We start from the raw sequence: 16,595 nt of genomic DNA on the forward strand, positions 1-16,595 counted from the left end.
GGAAATTGATGATAATCATAACTCATTTAGTACCCATCAGGGTAATTTGGCAATGCATTTCATACTGAATCCCCAGGTCTGTAACATTACCCCCATTTTATTTATTTAGCCACCAATTCGGACCAGATAGCCTCAAACTCATTGCTGTATAGAATATTATTACCAGGGATGGGAAACTAGAAAAAATAAATAAAATAACGATTGATTTTTGATTCAAGGTCAATGATTTGGCATATTTATGCTGCTTCCCATGCATTGCTGATGTCCTTCCCATTCAGTAACTCGTATCCTGATACTAAGCATTCTCCTGAGTTGTCATAATTTTCAGCTTTGTAATTCAGCACGTATCCTTTCCTAATTGGAACATCCATATGCTTAGTTATTTCCCAGATCTCTAAGGTATGATTGCTGTCATCAACTGGTGGCAAAAAAGTCATATCCACTGAGATGCCTTTTGATGTTATGATGAAATTTAACACTCGTTGACCCCATGTTACTGCTTTCACATGCTTCTTGAGTGTTGTACCATCATATTGAGACTAATTTGGAAAAAAATTGTTGATAGAAGATTAGTAATAATACAAATTTAATCATGTAGTTCTATAATGGGAGCCTATACAACTATTGAGGGCACACATTAGGAAATTGATGATAATCATAACTCATTTAGTACCCATCAGGGTAATTTGGCAATGCATTTCATACTGAATCCCCAGGTCTGTAACATTACCCCCATTTTATTTATTTAGCCACCAATTCGGACCAGATAGCCTCAAACTCATTGCTGTATAGAATATTATTACCAGGGATGGGAAACTAGAAAAAATAAATAAAATAACGATTGATTTTTGATTCAAGGTCAATGATTTTAGAAATATCAATTTCAGTTTTATCATGTTTTTTCCAATTTAATTTCTTTATTGATTTCAGTTTATTTATACATATTGGTATCGATTCAAATTTCAGGTTTGATTTCAGTTTTCATCATCACCATCAATTTCCTATTGTGTACCTTCAAGGGATATACGGGCTACTTATGACTGAACTACAAGATTAAATTTACATTATTACTAATCTCCTATCAACAATTTTCTCCAAATGAGTATTTTACTTGTCAGTGCTCCAGTATTGTCTTATCTAACATTTCAGTCTTCCAAGGCACTTGTGACTGAATCAGTCCACCTAGATGTTCATCTTCCTCTTGTTTTTTTTTCATGCCATCTTTGCATCAAGCAAATGTTTTGTTAAACTTTCCTTTCCCATTTGGTTTAAGTGGTCTCACTACAAATTAAAGATACCAAGAAATTATATACTTGGTTTAATCCTTTCTCCAAATGTAACCAAACAAGTTTGCGTCTGAAGTATTTTCAGGCGCAAATTATGAGATACTAAGGCATCACTTGCCTTAGTATCTCATAATGCAAAACACATCTCCTTGTGGACATATATAATGCTATGCATTAAGGGAAGGGTCACTACCCAGACCGGTTTTGACCTTTATTGAGGTCTCATCAGTGGGAGCCAGACCCAGAGGTGGTGATACTAAGGTGAAAGTAATGGAGAAGTCATATTTCCATATACCAGTTGCCAAAAGGTGTTACTTTTGTTATTATTAAAATTCTCTGGATTAGAGATAAGTTGATGGAAGGTTTTTCACTTGGCTATGCTACTAGTTATATATTTGGTTTAATCCTTTATCCAAGTGTAAGCAAACAAAGTTTGCACCTGAAGTATTTTCAGGACTGGGGCAACTCGTGGTAAAGGTGGTATGACTTCACATAACTTGCCTTATTATTCCATAATGCAAAGCACATCTCCTTGTGGACATGTATAATGCTGTGCATTATGGAAAGGGTCACTACCCAGACTGGTTTCGATCGTTATTGAGGTCTCATCATATAGGATTAAACCAAGTATATAATTTCTTGGTATCTTTAATTTATAGTATAACCAAGTGAAAAACTTTCAACAACTGATTACACTACTTTAGATAAGATCTTCTTGTACATTCTTGAATGATAGCAATATCAAGTTCCTTCCTGATATAATTTTTAACATGATTCTGCCATGGACACTATCTGTGTCTATAATAAATTTAGTTTAATCCTTTATCCAAGTGTAAGCAAACAAAGTTTGCCCCTGAAATATCTTCAGGACTGAGACAACCTGTGGTAAAGGTGGAAGCAATGGAGAAGTCATATTTACTTTAGTATCATCACATCTGGGTCTGGCTCCCACTGACGAGACCTCGAAACCTGTCCCTTAATGCATAGCATTATACGTTTCTGCAAGGAGATGTGCTTTACATTATGAGAGATACTAAGACAAGGAGTGATGAGAGCTTGGTCCACCTTTACCACAGGTTGCCTCAGTCCTGAAGATACTTCAGGTGCAAACTTTGTTTGCTTACACTTGGATAAAGGATTAAGCTAATTTATTATAGTCTAACCAAGTGGGAAAAAACTTCCAACTATCTGTGTCTGTTCAGGCCCCTAATTTTTCTCAGAACTCTTATTATATATCTGTGGTCACCAGTCTTTATCAAATGATTTACTTCTACCCAGCTCACATATCCATAAGTTAAAACTGGCATGAACACCATCTTGAATACTGGTAGTTTAGTGTTTTCACTAATTTCTCTCTTCCATGTAAATTAATTAACCTGGCACCACACTATGCCAGTTTTGTTTAATCTGTTGTCTATTTCCAAATTTAATTTGTCATCTTCACTAAAAATTGCCGAAATAGTTGAAATGTTTTTCTTGATCTGTAGGTTCTCCATCGAGAATGCATCTCAGGTTTTCTATATTCCTATCTATTTTTATAGTTTTGGTCTTTTTATTGCTGAATTTAATGCCAAATTTGTTACATTTGTTTTGCAACTTAGAGAATTCTGGAGACTTACACTGGATGTATTTAAGAGTGCAGTGTCATCTGCATAAATCAAAGAATCACATTTAATGCAACTTTCGTTCATAATGCACTCACATAGACGATGGACCTGTAACACTTAGTAGAAAATAGAGAAATTCTTCTAATTTTCACATTCACTTTATTCCATATTTGAAAATTTCTGTTTGAGTATCATCTACTGCAGCTGCCATTTGAAATATCCATTCCTTTTGAATATTTTTCGTACTGTCATGCTATTGCTGGTTTAATTTAATAGTCTTTCAAAGTAATTACTCCCTCCAGACATCTCCTTATCTTCAGTTTTCCCATAACCTTTCCCATATTTGATTCCTTTCACAGTACTGTTCACTCTATTTCTAAGTTTTTTCAATAGCCTCAGAATTTTTTTTTTCATCCTCCTGGTATTTGCCTTCTATATTCTAACCAAAGTCTTTCCATGAATTTTGTTTATCTACTTTTATACACAACTTAGCTCTGTTACATTTTTTTCTGTATTCTATTATGGCATCTGCTGACTTATTTGCAAGGAACTTTTGCTTTCTTTGGACCCTATTTGAGAGGATCATGTAGCACATCCATCCCCTTCGAACCCCAAAGTGTAAACTTTGTTTGCTTACACTTGGATAAAGGATTAAACCAAGAATATAATTTCTTGGCATCTTTAATTTATTGACAAGAAATTATATTCTTGTTTTAATCCTTTATCCAACCGTAAGCATCATGAACTGTAATATGAATATTTAAGGTTTGACCTTTATTCAGTTCTCATCGCTAGAAGACAGACCCATGAAAGATACCAGGGCAATTAATGCAGAAGCCACACATTTTATATACATACAAGTATAATATACATTCAGTGTCAAGTATTCAGATATCATTGTAACTAAGCAGAAAAACTTTGACAATTATCTCTATCCAGAGTATTTAATAATATAGTGATGTACTCATTTTTATACTTGTATATGACTTCTGCATTAATTTAACTACCATGGGATCTTCTTGTGTCTGGTTTCCACTGATAAGACTTCAATAAAAGTTGAAACCAGTCTGTGTAGTGATCTTTCCAATAATGTTTTGCATTATGGGATACTAAGACAACTGATGGTAGGTCAACTGCATCTATATATATAAGTTGACTGGTCGTGACGATACTTGTTGATTATGATTGCACTTGAGTGTCAGATTATAACAAGAATATAATCTCTTGTAGAGTATATATAAGATAATATCTAGCATTTGGAATGATAGATGGAGGGACTGTGGGCTTCTAAGTTTGTAAGTTAGTAAGGGTTTTGTGGTGCAAATAATAGGAATTTTTCAGTCCATGGCAAGCAAGAAGAGAATGAGGGAGTCATTCCCGAAAAGTGAGTAGACATGTGGAGCTAGGTTTTTGTTATAGAATGTTGAGAAGGAATAGAATCTCTTTCAAATGAATTCAAGGAATGGTATTGCTTATGTGTTTTGTGATTTATGCAGGTTTTATTTTCTGAGTCTATGGAATGCCATACCCATGATAATAATTAGAATCAATGCTATTCATTGTTTATATGAATTTTAAGCAATGTACTCCTAATTGCATTCTACTTGAGGTAGAAAAAACATCGAAAACATTAAATATAGAAGCTGGTGGAGTAGATGATATTATCATCATCACAGGTATCTCCCATGGAGTGTGGAGACTCATTGTGGGAAACCCACACTAACTTTTATATACCTAAAACCTGTCATACCTCTCCTTAAACTCATTTGCTGTCAATGCTCAACTAATTCTGGCAATTCATTCCACTTGTTCACCTCTCTCCATGCAAAAAATCCAGTCCACAACTTCCACAAATTGCTTTGTGTCAATTCTCTAAAACCCCTGTAATATTTTATAAGTTTCTCTCATGTCCCCTCTTTTCCACCTATCAACTAAACATTGTAACCCACACACCTTCAGCCTGTCCTAATAGGCAATATTCCACAGACCTGTCACCACCACCACCTGATCTCCAAGAAACTCGGTTGACCATTACCTCCCCATGACCCTGGCCTCATTCAATTCTTGCAGTGCAATGGCATCAAATATGTAACATTTTCAACCTGAAGTGAATAACTTTGCATTTTGTGACATTAAATTGACAATCATTATCATTTGTCTATTATCCCATGATCCTGGCCTCATCAGTTTCCTGCAGTGCAGTGCCATCAATGTGATACAAAGTATATAACATTTTCCACCTGAAGTGAATAACCTTACATTTTGCAATATTAAATTGACAATCATTATCCTTTGCCCACGATGCCAGTTTATGTGAATCATCTTGCAGGATATCTACATCTGACCTTTATCATCTATTTCCTTCTCCAAATATTATTATCCTTTAAATCTTTTCCTATGTCATTAATATACAAATTAAAGAGTAGTGGCCCTAGTACAGAATGCTGAGGCACTGCCTTCCCCTCATTCTCCTAGATTGCACTCCACCATCTATAAAGAGGGAAATAAAACGGAACGTGAAAATTACAGAGTGTTCCTGTTAGGATATGTGGCAAGTATACTTGAGAAAATGCTAAAAAAAATTGTGGAAGGGAAGCATGTAGAAGAACAAGCTGGGTTCAGGCCAAACAGAGGTTGGCAGGATCAAACTTTCACTTTAGGACAAATAGAGAAGATTCTTTAAGAGAAATCAGGGAAATATAACAGTGATCTATCTGTATTCAAATTGTGTAGATCTGTAAAAAGGCATACTACAAGGTGCCCAGAGAAAAGCCTTTCAGAATTGTACAGTTATGTGGGTTATAATGGATAAATAAGAAAATCATCAAACCATCTTCCTGTTAAAAAAATACAGGAAGATGGTTTGATGTAAAATCAGGTGTAAAACAAGCGTTCATGCTATCTGCTCTCTTATTCATCATTTATATCAGTGTTTTGCAAACTTTCAGTATCTGCATATTCTTTTTAAAACTATAGTAATACCTGCAAACCCCTTAAGGAAAGTTAGTTTGGAAGAAATTATAGTAAGATTTAATTCAAAAACGAAGAATTATAAATTTATTTATTATTAATATTTCCATTATAATAAATTAATGGTTCAAATTCCTTATGTTCATTTGATTGTGAAGTATCGATGCATTTCACATAACCCATTTTTAACCATTGATCCCCATTAAAAGGTTTAATAAATACAAACCAGATATTAATATTAATTAAATCTTATAAATATCAACTGGATATTAGATCGAGCATTATTTCAAAGCCGAATGTAAGAACTATGTAAGTTTTGTAAAATAAGTTGACCAGAGAGCTTACGGGAATATGCCTGCCAGAATTTATGAGTCACCCTAGCCCGGACCACGTTAGAAAACATGTACATTGCCCAGGCATCCATATTATTTTAAGGTTTCACTGGTCTAACACAAACCTTAAACACTGAAATACCTTTAAAAAAAATCGACCAAATTAGAAAGCAGATTTATGGATGCCTGGGTAGCGTGCATGATTTCTAAAGTGGTCCATGCTAGGGCGACTCATAAATGCCAGCTGGCATATTTTTCCTGTAAGCTCTCTGGTCAATTTATTTTATGAAACTTTCATAGTTTCTACATTCATCTTTGAAATAATGCTGGGTCTAATATCCATTTGATTTTCATAATTTTTGTATTGCCGAACTGAAGCCTTTTGACTCTTTATTTTAGTTAGTTAAATCTATTTTTTTAAGATTAATTATTATTAGACTGCACTTCATGATTTGTTAATAGCCACCAACACAACTGCTTACGTATAACCTGTACATCTGTCACAATCTGCATCATAAATGTGCTTTAACATGTAAACATTCATGCATGTATATGAAACAAACACTGAGGGCCATTGCAAATACAAATAAGATATAAATGATTCTGAAATTTAATGGAGATTTCCAACCATGATGTTCACACTATTTGATGTTAAACTTTTAATGCAAACAGTTTGAACCAGATGGGTTGGTTCGAACTGTTTCGAACCAATCCACATCTAGTTGATCATGCTGTCAATTAGATGTGGCCCAGCACAGGTCATTCGATATAAGACAAGTGCTACGTTCTGTTTAAAGCTTCTTTAGATTTTTTTAGTTATTAAAGAATTAATTATAGAAAAGACCTGCACTTATCTGCAACAAAAATATAAAAAATAAAAAAGGTAATCAGAACGAAAAAAAAGTGCCACATACCCCTAAAGATACATGTATCACACTTTGGGAAACACTGATCTATATAGATCACATTATGAAGGAAAGTGACTTTAAACCTGATATCAAAATTGGTGATGATAATTCAGTTCTTTACTTTATGTAGATGATGTTATACTCCTAAATAACTTCAGTGCAAGTCTACAGGATACCCTGACTAAATTAAATAACTGCTGTAATAAAGTTGGTATAAAAATCAACAATAAAAAGACAGAGAAATTGAAAATATGCAGAAACACCGAGAACACAACTGCATCTTGAATTAAGAACTTGTAGAAGAAGGAACACATTTCAGCTATTTAGGCATAATTTTTAATGAACTGCATAGCTGTACAAGTGTTCAAGCTAACTTATGGATATGAGAACTGGATTAGAAATAAAACACTTGATCAGAGATTGGAGAGCATAGATATCACATTTCTGAGAAAGATTAGGAGAGTGAACAAATGGCATCAATGAAAAAAACAAGGATATTAGGAAGGAACTTGTCATTGTTAGCCTTCAGGATCATGTAGCCTGAGATTAGGAGAGCCAATCTCAGATGATATGGTCACTAAACAGAATGGGAGAGGAAAGATTAGCAAAAAAAAGTATTTTTGATAGAATGGCAGCAAAAGACACAAATACACCAATATCTAAGTGAATTATTTATTTATTTAGCGTATGATGATACAACGGCTGTGAGGTCCTTTTTACAGGGAAGTACGACACCATCTCAATCCCCCCCCCCTAATTTTATCCGGGCTTGAGACTGGCATAGCTGACGAATCAGGCCTATGGCTGGATCTTAGGTATTCCTGACTGTAATTCATGTGTGTTCATGAGGCCGGTTTGCCTGTTCTGGGGGACAAAAAAAAATCGAGTTTCCGGGTGAAAAAACTCCCTACCTCCGTATGAGACTGGCTAACTCGCCTTTCATCGAAAGAGATCAGAGCAAGATTCCTCACATTACAGAAAGGAATCAAACCGAGGTCTTTCCAACCAAAGGGCTTTATCTATACCGACTGAGCTATGGATGCTCTTCTCGGTGAATTGATACAGTTAGAAACCTGCCTTAAAATACAGAAATATAATACCTGATAATATTAGAGTCGACAGATTAATTTGTAGGAAATTGTTGATAGGAAGTTAGTAGTGATATAACTTTTTAATGTAGTACTACCATAATATTCTGCATATCAACTTAAGGGTACATATCAGCAAATTTGATGATAATGATTTTTTTTTTTTTTTTTTTTTTTTTTTTTTCTTCTTCTTCTTCTGATACACAGGTCATTGTTCAATGTAGTGTGTGGATGGTAAATAATTGATCACATTGTGTGAAGCACAGATCTACCTGGGTTCAGCATACAAGAGGTTTGCTATTATTATCACGGATTACAAAACAGCAGAAATGCTGTGTTGTAAGGGATGTGCAAGTATTAAGAGGTGGAGAATGTGGCACAGACTACTGCCTGTTACTTGTGCAGATAATTGTGCCTGACAAGTAAAAGGAGAAATGAGTAGGATGGTGACATCAAGTAGTTTACCATCAGCTATCAACCATGTAATTACAATTTGATAGCAATGCTGTATTGTTGTAAGGGAGGTACAAATATTGAGGTTTGTAGAATGTGGCACAGACCGCTACCTGTTACTTGTACAGATAATTGTGTCTCGAAAGAGTAAAAGGAGAACTTGGTAGGATGGTGACATCAAGCTGGATGAACCACGATATATGGTCAGACTTCTTTAAAATGAGAATGTTAGAGGGTTGTATAAAAGTAGGATCGATCAAAGATTGAATTCATGCTGCATGTGAGGAATGGAGTGCTAATGAAATCTATAATCATATTAAAGAGGTTGTTCATGAGACAGCTATGGAGGCACTTGGTTTTCAAAGGAATTTGAATCACAGTAAAGTGGAATGGATGACAAGAGAAGCTGTTGAGGCCATCACTGAGAAGAAGGACATGTATAAAGCTTGGCTTGGTTCTGGAAGACAGGAGGACTGGAAAACAGTATCAAGTTATTAAGAGGGAAGTTAAAAAAAAAAAAAAGCATTAAAATGTAAGGAAAAATGTTGGAACAAAGTTTGTTCTGAGATTAATCACATATCGGGATATAATAGGTCAGACACGGAGGACCTGCTGGTCCTCCGTGCCTGATCTGACCTATTTGATGTTTGCTATGCAAACATCAAACCCAGATTACATCCAATGAGGTTAATGCCTATGGCAGCCTGGATGAGTCATTTTAAGAATTCACAGAGAATAAGAAGAAATACGTTCAGGTTTGAGGGTACATAAGCAAGTGGATCTATTTTTGGAAGATGAGGTGTAGATGTTGGCAAGGTCACATAATGGAAAGGCAGCTGGCCCAGGAGGAGTACTTGTGGAATTGTGGAGGTGATCAGCTGCTAAGAATAATAACAAGAATGTTCACTCAAGTTCTAGAAGGAGATGTAATTCCTGATGAGTTGTCATTATCGTATATATATATCTCCAATCTTTTAAAAGCATGATAAGAATGATCCTTCAAATTACAGAGGCATTTGTGTGATGGCCTCCATCAAGTAGGTTGTTAAATAAAATTATAACTGCAAGGTTAGAAAAGAGCATTGCCTTTTGTGTGTCAGATGAACAGGCTGGCTTTACTGCTGGAAAATCTCGTATTGATAGTATTTTTATCATGACATATCATAGAAAAAAGAATCATTTGTGGACCTTGAAAAGGTCCACAAATGATTCAGTTTCAATTAGCAGACTGGGGTCCTGTGAGAAAGATGAATGTCAGTGAGTGAATTATCATTTTGATTAAGAGAATATATAGAAAATGCAAAGCAACTGTTAAGATTTACTTTGATGCAGTGCTGGCACATTGGAATGTTTCATGTAGAGTTATCTGAGTCGAGATTAGAAACTGTCATTCATTCACTATTGTTTGCTGACAATCAAGTGAAAATTGTTCAAGATCAGGATGATACTGACTTTATGATGAGGAAACTGGGTGATGTTTACAGTATGGGAGGTCTAAAAGTAAATTTTACCAAAACAAAATGTGGAGAAGGTAGTGAATCATTTCAACCAAGCCTGCAATGTTATTAAACTGAATGGGGTGTTATGGAGTCGAGACATTTGGCAGGAAAGCAAGAAGATGATACTCCAAATGATAGTAGATGTATGGGGAGATGGATTGAATGCAAAGCAGAAGAGTTGTATAAGAGCTGCAGAAATAGATTGCTTATGACCAGATTACAGGGTGACCATAATTGAGGAGGAGGTGTTCAGAGCCTTGTAACAAATTTTGTAATTAAACAGTAATGGCGAGAAGAGACACAACAGATCAGTTTTGCTCGTATAACTTACAGATGTGGTTCAACATGTCCTCCTTTCAGATATTCTAAGAACTGCATTCTGTGAATGACATTTTCTACAGCAGAACACAATAGATCTGCATTGATTTGCCTCACATGCTGCATTATTCTGTCTTAGAAGGTTGCTAAATAAGGAACATTCCTTCATACACCATGCATTTTAGTTGACCCCATAACCAAAAATCACAGTGTAGATCAGGCGAATGAGGTGGCCATGCTGTGGGAAATGCACAACTAATTACTCTGTCTTCTTTGAAGTGTTTTCGTAACACTTGCTGTACCAGCAATCCATTGTGAGGTGGTGTTACATCCTGCATGAATATGGTACAGTCAAGACATCTTCGCTGCTGCAGTTGCAGAACAACAATGTTGCGCATCTCTCGATACTTAATAGAGATTGTACAAGTCAATGGTCCCGTCGAGCGAAGCTCAAAAAAATATGAACCAATAATAAACGACGTAGAGAAACTACAACACATTGCGACTTTCTGTGAGTGTAAAGGAGTCTGATGGAACACATAAGGGTTATTCATAGTCCAAATGCAGCAATTGTGTGAGTTAACACTATCATTCAAATAAAAATGTGCCTCATTACTCCACAAGATCTTCCACTGCTATGCATTATTCACCTCCATTCGAGCTAAGTTCTTAGCTCGAATGGAGGTGGATAATGCATAGTCAGGGCAAACTGCAGTCGAGTTTATGCATCACTAGACAGCAATTGCTACTTCATCAACTTGTTGAGGAATAATCCATTTGCACCCTTGTCCTGGAATCACTGCTAAAGATCATAAAATCATTTTTCTAAGATTTGTGATTATCAATGGACCTTTATTCTCCAAATGCCGGAATTCTCAAAGTGAGGCATTAGCATTACTGCTTTGTTGATAGTAAAGCTTGACTAGCAATGCACGTTCCAGTAAGGCAAGATCCATAATACTTCAGTCTTATCAGAATGATGCTAATCTGTTTCAGTCTTTCTTATATCATTCAACTCATCACTAGAAACAGTGAGATTATGCAATTATCACGCAATTCTAGCACCAGTTGTCCGGTGGTGGCATACTTTTGAACTTTCCCCCCTGTGAATCAACCCCCCCCCCCATTCCAGAGTATACTTACACCAAGCTTGAATTTTGTTCAATTCAATACATTTTTTGCTACAGGGCTCTGAACACCTCCTCTTTAATTATGGTCACCCTGAATGTGTGTATATCTTGCCTTCAAAGAGTTCAGAATGAGATCATCACGGAGAGACTGAATTTGCAAGAAAATGTGAGGGGCAGCCAGTCTTTACAGTGGATATTCAATGGATACCACAGGAGAGACAGTCCAAGTGAGTGGACAGCCTTGACTTAAATGGAGAGGAAGAATTCTAGAGGCAAGACATTTTATTTTATTATACTTTGTACTACTTTTACATGTCATCCAAAAGGACTTAAGAAGGCCAGTCCTTGGTGTCCTATTTGTCATATGCTGATGGTAACGCCAGGCCACCAGTGTATCCTGCAGGGCCCCTCAAAGAAATAACTTTAACACTCTTGAATAAACCAAGTAAAGACAAGTTGTTAAATAATAATAATGGTTTCTAATTTAATTGTTAATCGACGTCAACTGTGCCATTCTAATATTAACTTTGTATTTCTATCAACTGTGCCTTTATTATTCCATGCTCACCTTAGGCCTAACTAACTTCTACTTTACTCAGTCATAACTATAATCTTCTTAAGATAGACCTCTCTATTTATCCTTTATAATCTTCTTTATGTTCCCACTGCTAGTGAATAACCTTTGTTATTAGACTATTCACGATAAACAGGTTACCAAATCTCGAACTATGCAATTAGAAAAATTTATTTGTTTAATGACTATGCCATTCTAATTTGTATATATATAGCTTGAGAATTAAAGTATGCAACATAGGCAAAATCAAATTTAACATACACAATCTCTTATAGCTAGTCGTGGTGATTTTTAATCAAACAAGCTCACAGGTTCACTAATTTTTTGGGAGATAGTGCATTAGCAATAGACCTTGAAAGTTTATTTTTCACTTGGTTAGAGTATAATAAAATTAGTTTAATCCTTTATCCAAGTGTGAGCAAACAAAGTTTGCACCTGAAAGTATCTTCAGGACTGGGGTAAGGTGGTACAACACTAGGGCAACTCGTTGCAAAGGTGGAGCAAGATACCAACACTCCTATCTCAGTATCTCCTATAATGCAAAACACATCTCCTTGTGGATATGTCTAATGTTATGCATTAAGGGAAGGGCCACAACCCAGACTAGTTTTGACCTTTATTGAGGTCTCTTCAGTGGGAGCCAGGCCCAAGTGGAGATATCAGGCAGAAGCATTAGCAGGTCATCTCCACCTATAGGAGTTGCCAAATGGTGTGCCACCCTTTTTTAATAAATTACTCTGGATTTAGAGAAAGATGTTGAAAGTTTATTTTTCACTTGGTTAGAGTATAATAAAATTAGTTTAATCCTTTATCCAAGTGTGAGCAAACAAAGTTTACGCCTGAAAGTATCTTCAGGACTGGGGGTAAGGTGGTACAACACTTGGGCAACCCTTCCCTTAATGCATAACATTAGACATATCCGCAAGGAGATGTGTTTTGCATTATAGGAGATACTGAGAAAGAAGTGTTGGTAGCTTGCTCCACCTTTGCAACGAGTTGCCCTAGTGTTGTACCACCTTACCCCAGTCCTGAAGATACTTTCAGGCACAAACTTTGTTTGCTCACACTTGGATAAAGGATTAAACTAATTTTATTATACTCTAACCAAGTGAAAAATAAACTTTCAACATCTTTCTCTAAATCCAGAGTAATTTATTAAAAAAGGGTGGCACACCATTTGGCAACTCCTATAGGTGGAGATGACCTGCTAATGCTTCTGCCTGGTATCTCCACTTGGGCCTGGCTCCCACTGAAGAGACCTCAATAAAAGTCGAAACTAGTCTGGGTAGTGGCCCTTCCTTTAATGCATAGCATTAGACATATCCGCAAGGAGATGTGTTTTGCATTACATTATAGGAGATACTGAGATAGGAGTGTTGTTGCTTGCTCCACCTTTGCAATGAGTTGCCCTAGTGTTGTATCACCTTACCCCAGTCCTGAAGATACTTTCAGGCGCAAACTTTGTTTTCTCACACTTGGATAAAGGATTAAACTAATTTTATTATGGCAATAGATCATTTTGTTTACATAGCAAGATAGTTATGCAAACAAAACATCTTATTTTGATCTTAGTATGAAACTACAAATCACAATGTAAGAGGGAGAAAATCGCTTTCTCAACCTAGTCATATACAAGGTCAGCATTTAACTTGTAGTACTGAACCTTGCTCTTATGGCAATAGGTAAGTGAGCCCACTACCTGAATATCAATCACCCAAACACCACCATCTCTCCTCATTACTATATCTGGCTCTCTAATGCTAGAAGTTGTTCTATAGTGTGGTTCAACTGTGGTCTCCCAACCTTTTGTTATTAAAATGGTTAGCAAATATGGAGACCACAGCATCATGTCTCTGCATACAGACACCATGTGTCCGGAAACAGCATTGGAAAATATGAGACAAAGTTTCGCTGTAACGGCAGCCAGTATTAATGGTAGACATTAGCCTACAGCTAATTTCTTCACTGGACCATCGGGCTGTGCAGGCCCTAGGGGGCAGGGCATTTATTCTAGTCCTTATTAAATCAATAAACTCAAAACCTGGAAGTAATCTAGTGACATCACATACCCACTGATGTTGTGGGGGATACTAAGTGAGACTCTACTAGGGAGATACCGTCTACAGAACTGTAAAGCAAAGACACCCATCTCTTAAACTCATCTCTTGCTGTCTCAATCTGGGCGCCCTGATACTGGGTCCACTCCTTCACACGTCTGAAGTCTTCTTGGATACTAGGGTTATGAAAAGCCTCTCTACAGATAGGAGAGGATGAAGCTGCAAGTTTTCCTATTCTAGATAAGCGGAGCCGTGGAATCAACCATCTTAGTGATGGGACCCCGAGCCTGCCGTCCTTCACCCGAGCATAGAAATACACTATCAGGGTGTCTGGCGGTAATCGGAGCCATGATCTAACGGTAACACGAACAGACCTATCCAGTCGGGACAGTACCGAGACATACGTCCTACCAAAATAAAATAAGGACAGAATAAAGAGCCTTTGTTGGGGCTTAAGAGGAGCTCACTTCAAAATGGTAAGCCCAGACTCTAAGGCAAAAGGGACAGAAGACCTCACCTTTGGAGTGAACATAACACCAAGGTATCTCCACTCCTCTAGGATGTCATAGCCTCAGCAAATGCCATAGCGTTGAAGAAAGAGGCACCTAGAGAGTAACCAGTATGGTTAGGAAGAGAGCGAAGAAAATCATCTGTGAATAAAGAAGATAGAAGGTTGCCCTGACGAACACACCACACCATGGGTATTGTGGTCATATGTGCCCCTGTTGTGATAGAGATGGAGTCACCTATATTGAACTCCCAAACATAGGTAAAAAAGAGTTCTGGACATCCGGCAATAGATAGCACTCAAATGATATCAGGAAGGGAGATGCTATCAAAGGCCTTTTGGAGGTCCAGGGATGCAATGTATAGAGGCTTAAGGTGGCATCGGGAATCTGAAAGAAGAGAGAAAAGGAGGTAGACGTTCTCGGCATAGCCATCCGAAGGGATAAAGGCAACCTAAAGGTTTGCAAGAAGGTTCCTGGATTGACCATTCACAATGTAGAAGGGTATTGCAAACCAACTGCTGAACAGTGGAAATGCCTTTGAAAGTAAGTATTTATTTTTCTGGAAAGATATACAATCATCAAGAAACATGTCTGCCATTCAGTGAGTGATTTTCTCTTTATAAGAGAAAGAGAAGAGAAAATTGCAAGCACTTTGATAGAGACGTGATGTGTATTCAAGCATAGCAAGCGCACTATCCTAAAAATTTGCTCTGACTTAAATTTATTGTGCTTCACTGATTTTATTTTTGTGAATGTTAATATGAATTTGCATTTTTAATAGAATTATTTATTTTCTAGCTTTAACAAACAACAGTGACATAGAAGAATTTTCTGAAAATCATGCAGGGCACATTGAAGAAGACTTTATTTTGTCTGTGATGAATGGCTCTGGTTTAATTTGTAAAAATTGTACTTTTGTTATTATCAGTATGATTGTATGCTTATTAAATTATCTTGTGCACATAGCCTTTATGTGTGATTAAAAATAGTTAGGATATATTGAAACATGTTTATTGTAAATTCTTAGAATTATAAAATCAGTTGGATAATTGTCTGAGAGGGTAAGGTATATTTCTTTATGAATATATTATAAGAATACAATCTCAAAACAGATATTCTTAGAATTGATATGGTTAAAAGTATTTTCCCTTCATACAAAAAGTAGTAAGTTAGTTTGCAATTGATTTCTAGGGAAGTTAGAGATGATAAGAATGTACTACAGCATAGTTGGTGGAACAGAGAGTATTATCACTGGTTTCCAAGCTATGCACTGAAGTTCTCTGAATACCACTGTAGCATGGATGTTTGCAAATCCATATTATCCAAATCTTAATTAACTGAGCACTTCATATAACAGAATTACAAATTTCAGAGCTGCCTGATTCTATATTTTGCCACAATGTCCCTACTTTAGTGATTCGTTTGTTTTGTATATGTAGGCTCTTTAAGGACAAATTGATAACCGCAACTCTTGATTTTTTTTAAGTTCCATCCCTGTATTAGAAATGTTCCAATTAAATTAAACTGCAATTAGTTGGAATGCACAAAGACCAGTGTGAAATATTTATTTCATTTAAACTTTTCATGTTAAATGTAATACTATTCTAGTTTTAATTTTATAGCTTAACAATGGTAAACACACATATAGAAAAATATAATTTATTCATCATCATCATCATCATCAAATTCCTGCCATGTACCCTCAAGGGGTGTACAGGATATGAGAGTACTACATGAAAAAATTACATCATTACTAACTTCCTATCTACAATTTTCCTCCAAATCAGTCTGTTACTTGTCAAGACTCCAACATTATCAGATCTTATATTTCTATCGTCTAAGGCACTTTGTACCGTATCAATCC

At 36.2% G+C, this 16,595-nt stretch overlaps 1 protein-coding gene across 4 annotated transcripts in view; it reads left to right on the forward strand.

Moving 5' to 3' along the window:
• LOC150099849 (glypican-6-like) overlaps positions 1 to 16,250 on the forward strand; it is a 331,314-nt gene extending 315,064 nt beyond the window's left edge. Inside the window, exon 8 of one of the 4 annotated variants that reach the window (XM_090404104.1) lies at positions 15,530 to 16,250. In XM_090404104.1, coding sequence (XP_090260230.1) covers positions 15,530 to 15,714 — 185 coding nt within the window. In that variant the 3' untranslated portion in view covers positions 15,715 to 16,250. The remainder of the gene's footprint in view (positions 1 to 15,529) is intronic. The other 3 variants (XM_090404105.1, XM_090404103.1, XM_090404106.1) reach the window with 3 other exon arrangements.
• Positions 16,251 to 16,595: the final 345 nt, after the last annotated feature.

This window comes from Typopeltis vanoorti, chromosome 14 (genome assembly GCF_054136105.1).
Source record: "Typopeltis vanoorti isolate ZY-2024b chromosome 14, IOZ_Tvanoo_1.0, whole genome shotgun sequence".
Classification (NCBI taxonomy): domain Eukaryota; kingdom Metazoa; phylum Arthropoda; class Arachnida; order Uropygi; family Thelyphonidae; genus Typopeltis; species Typopeltis vanoorti.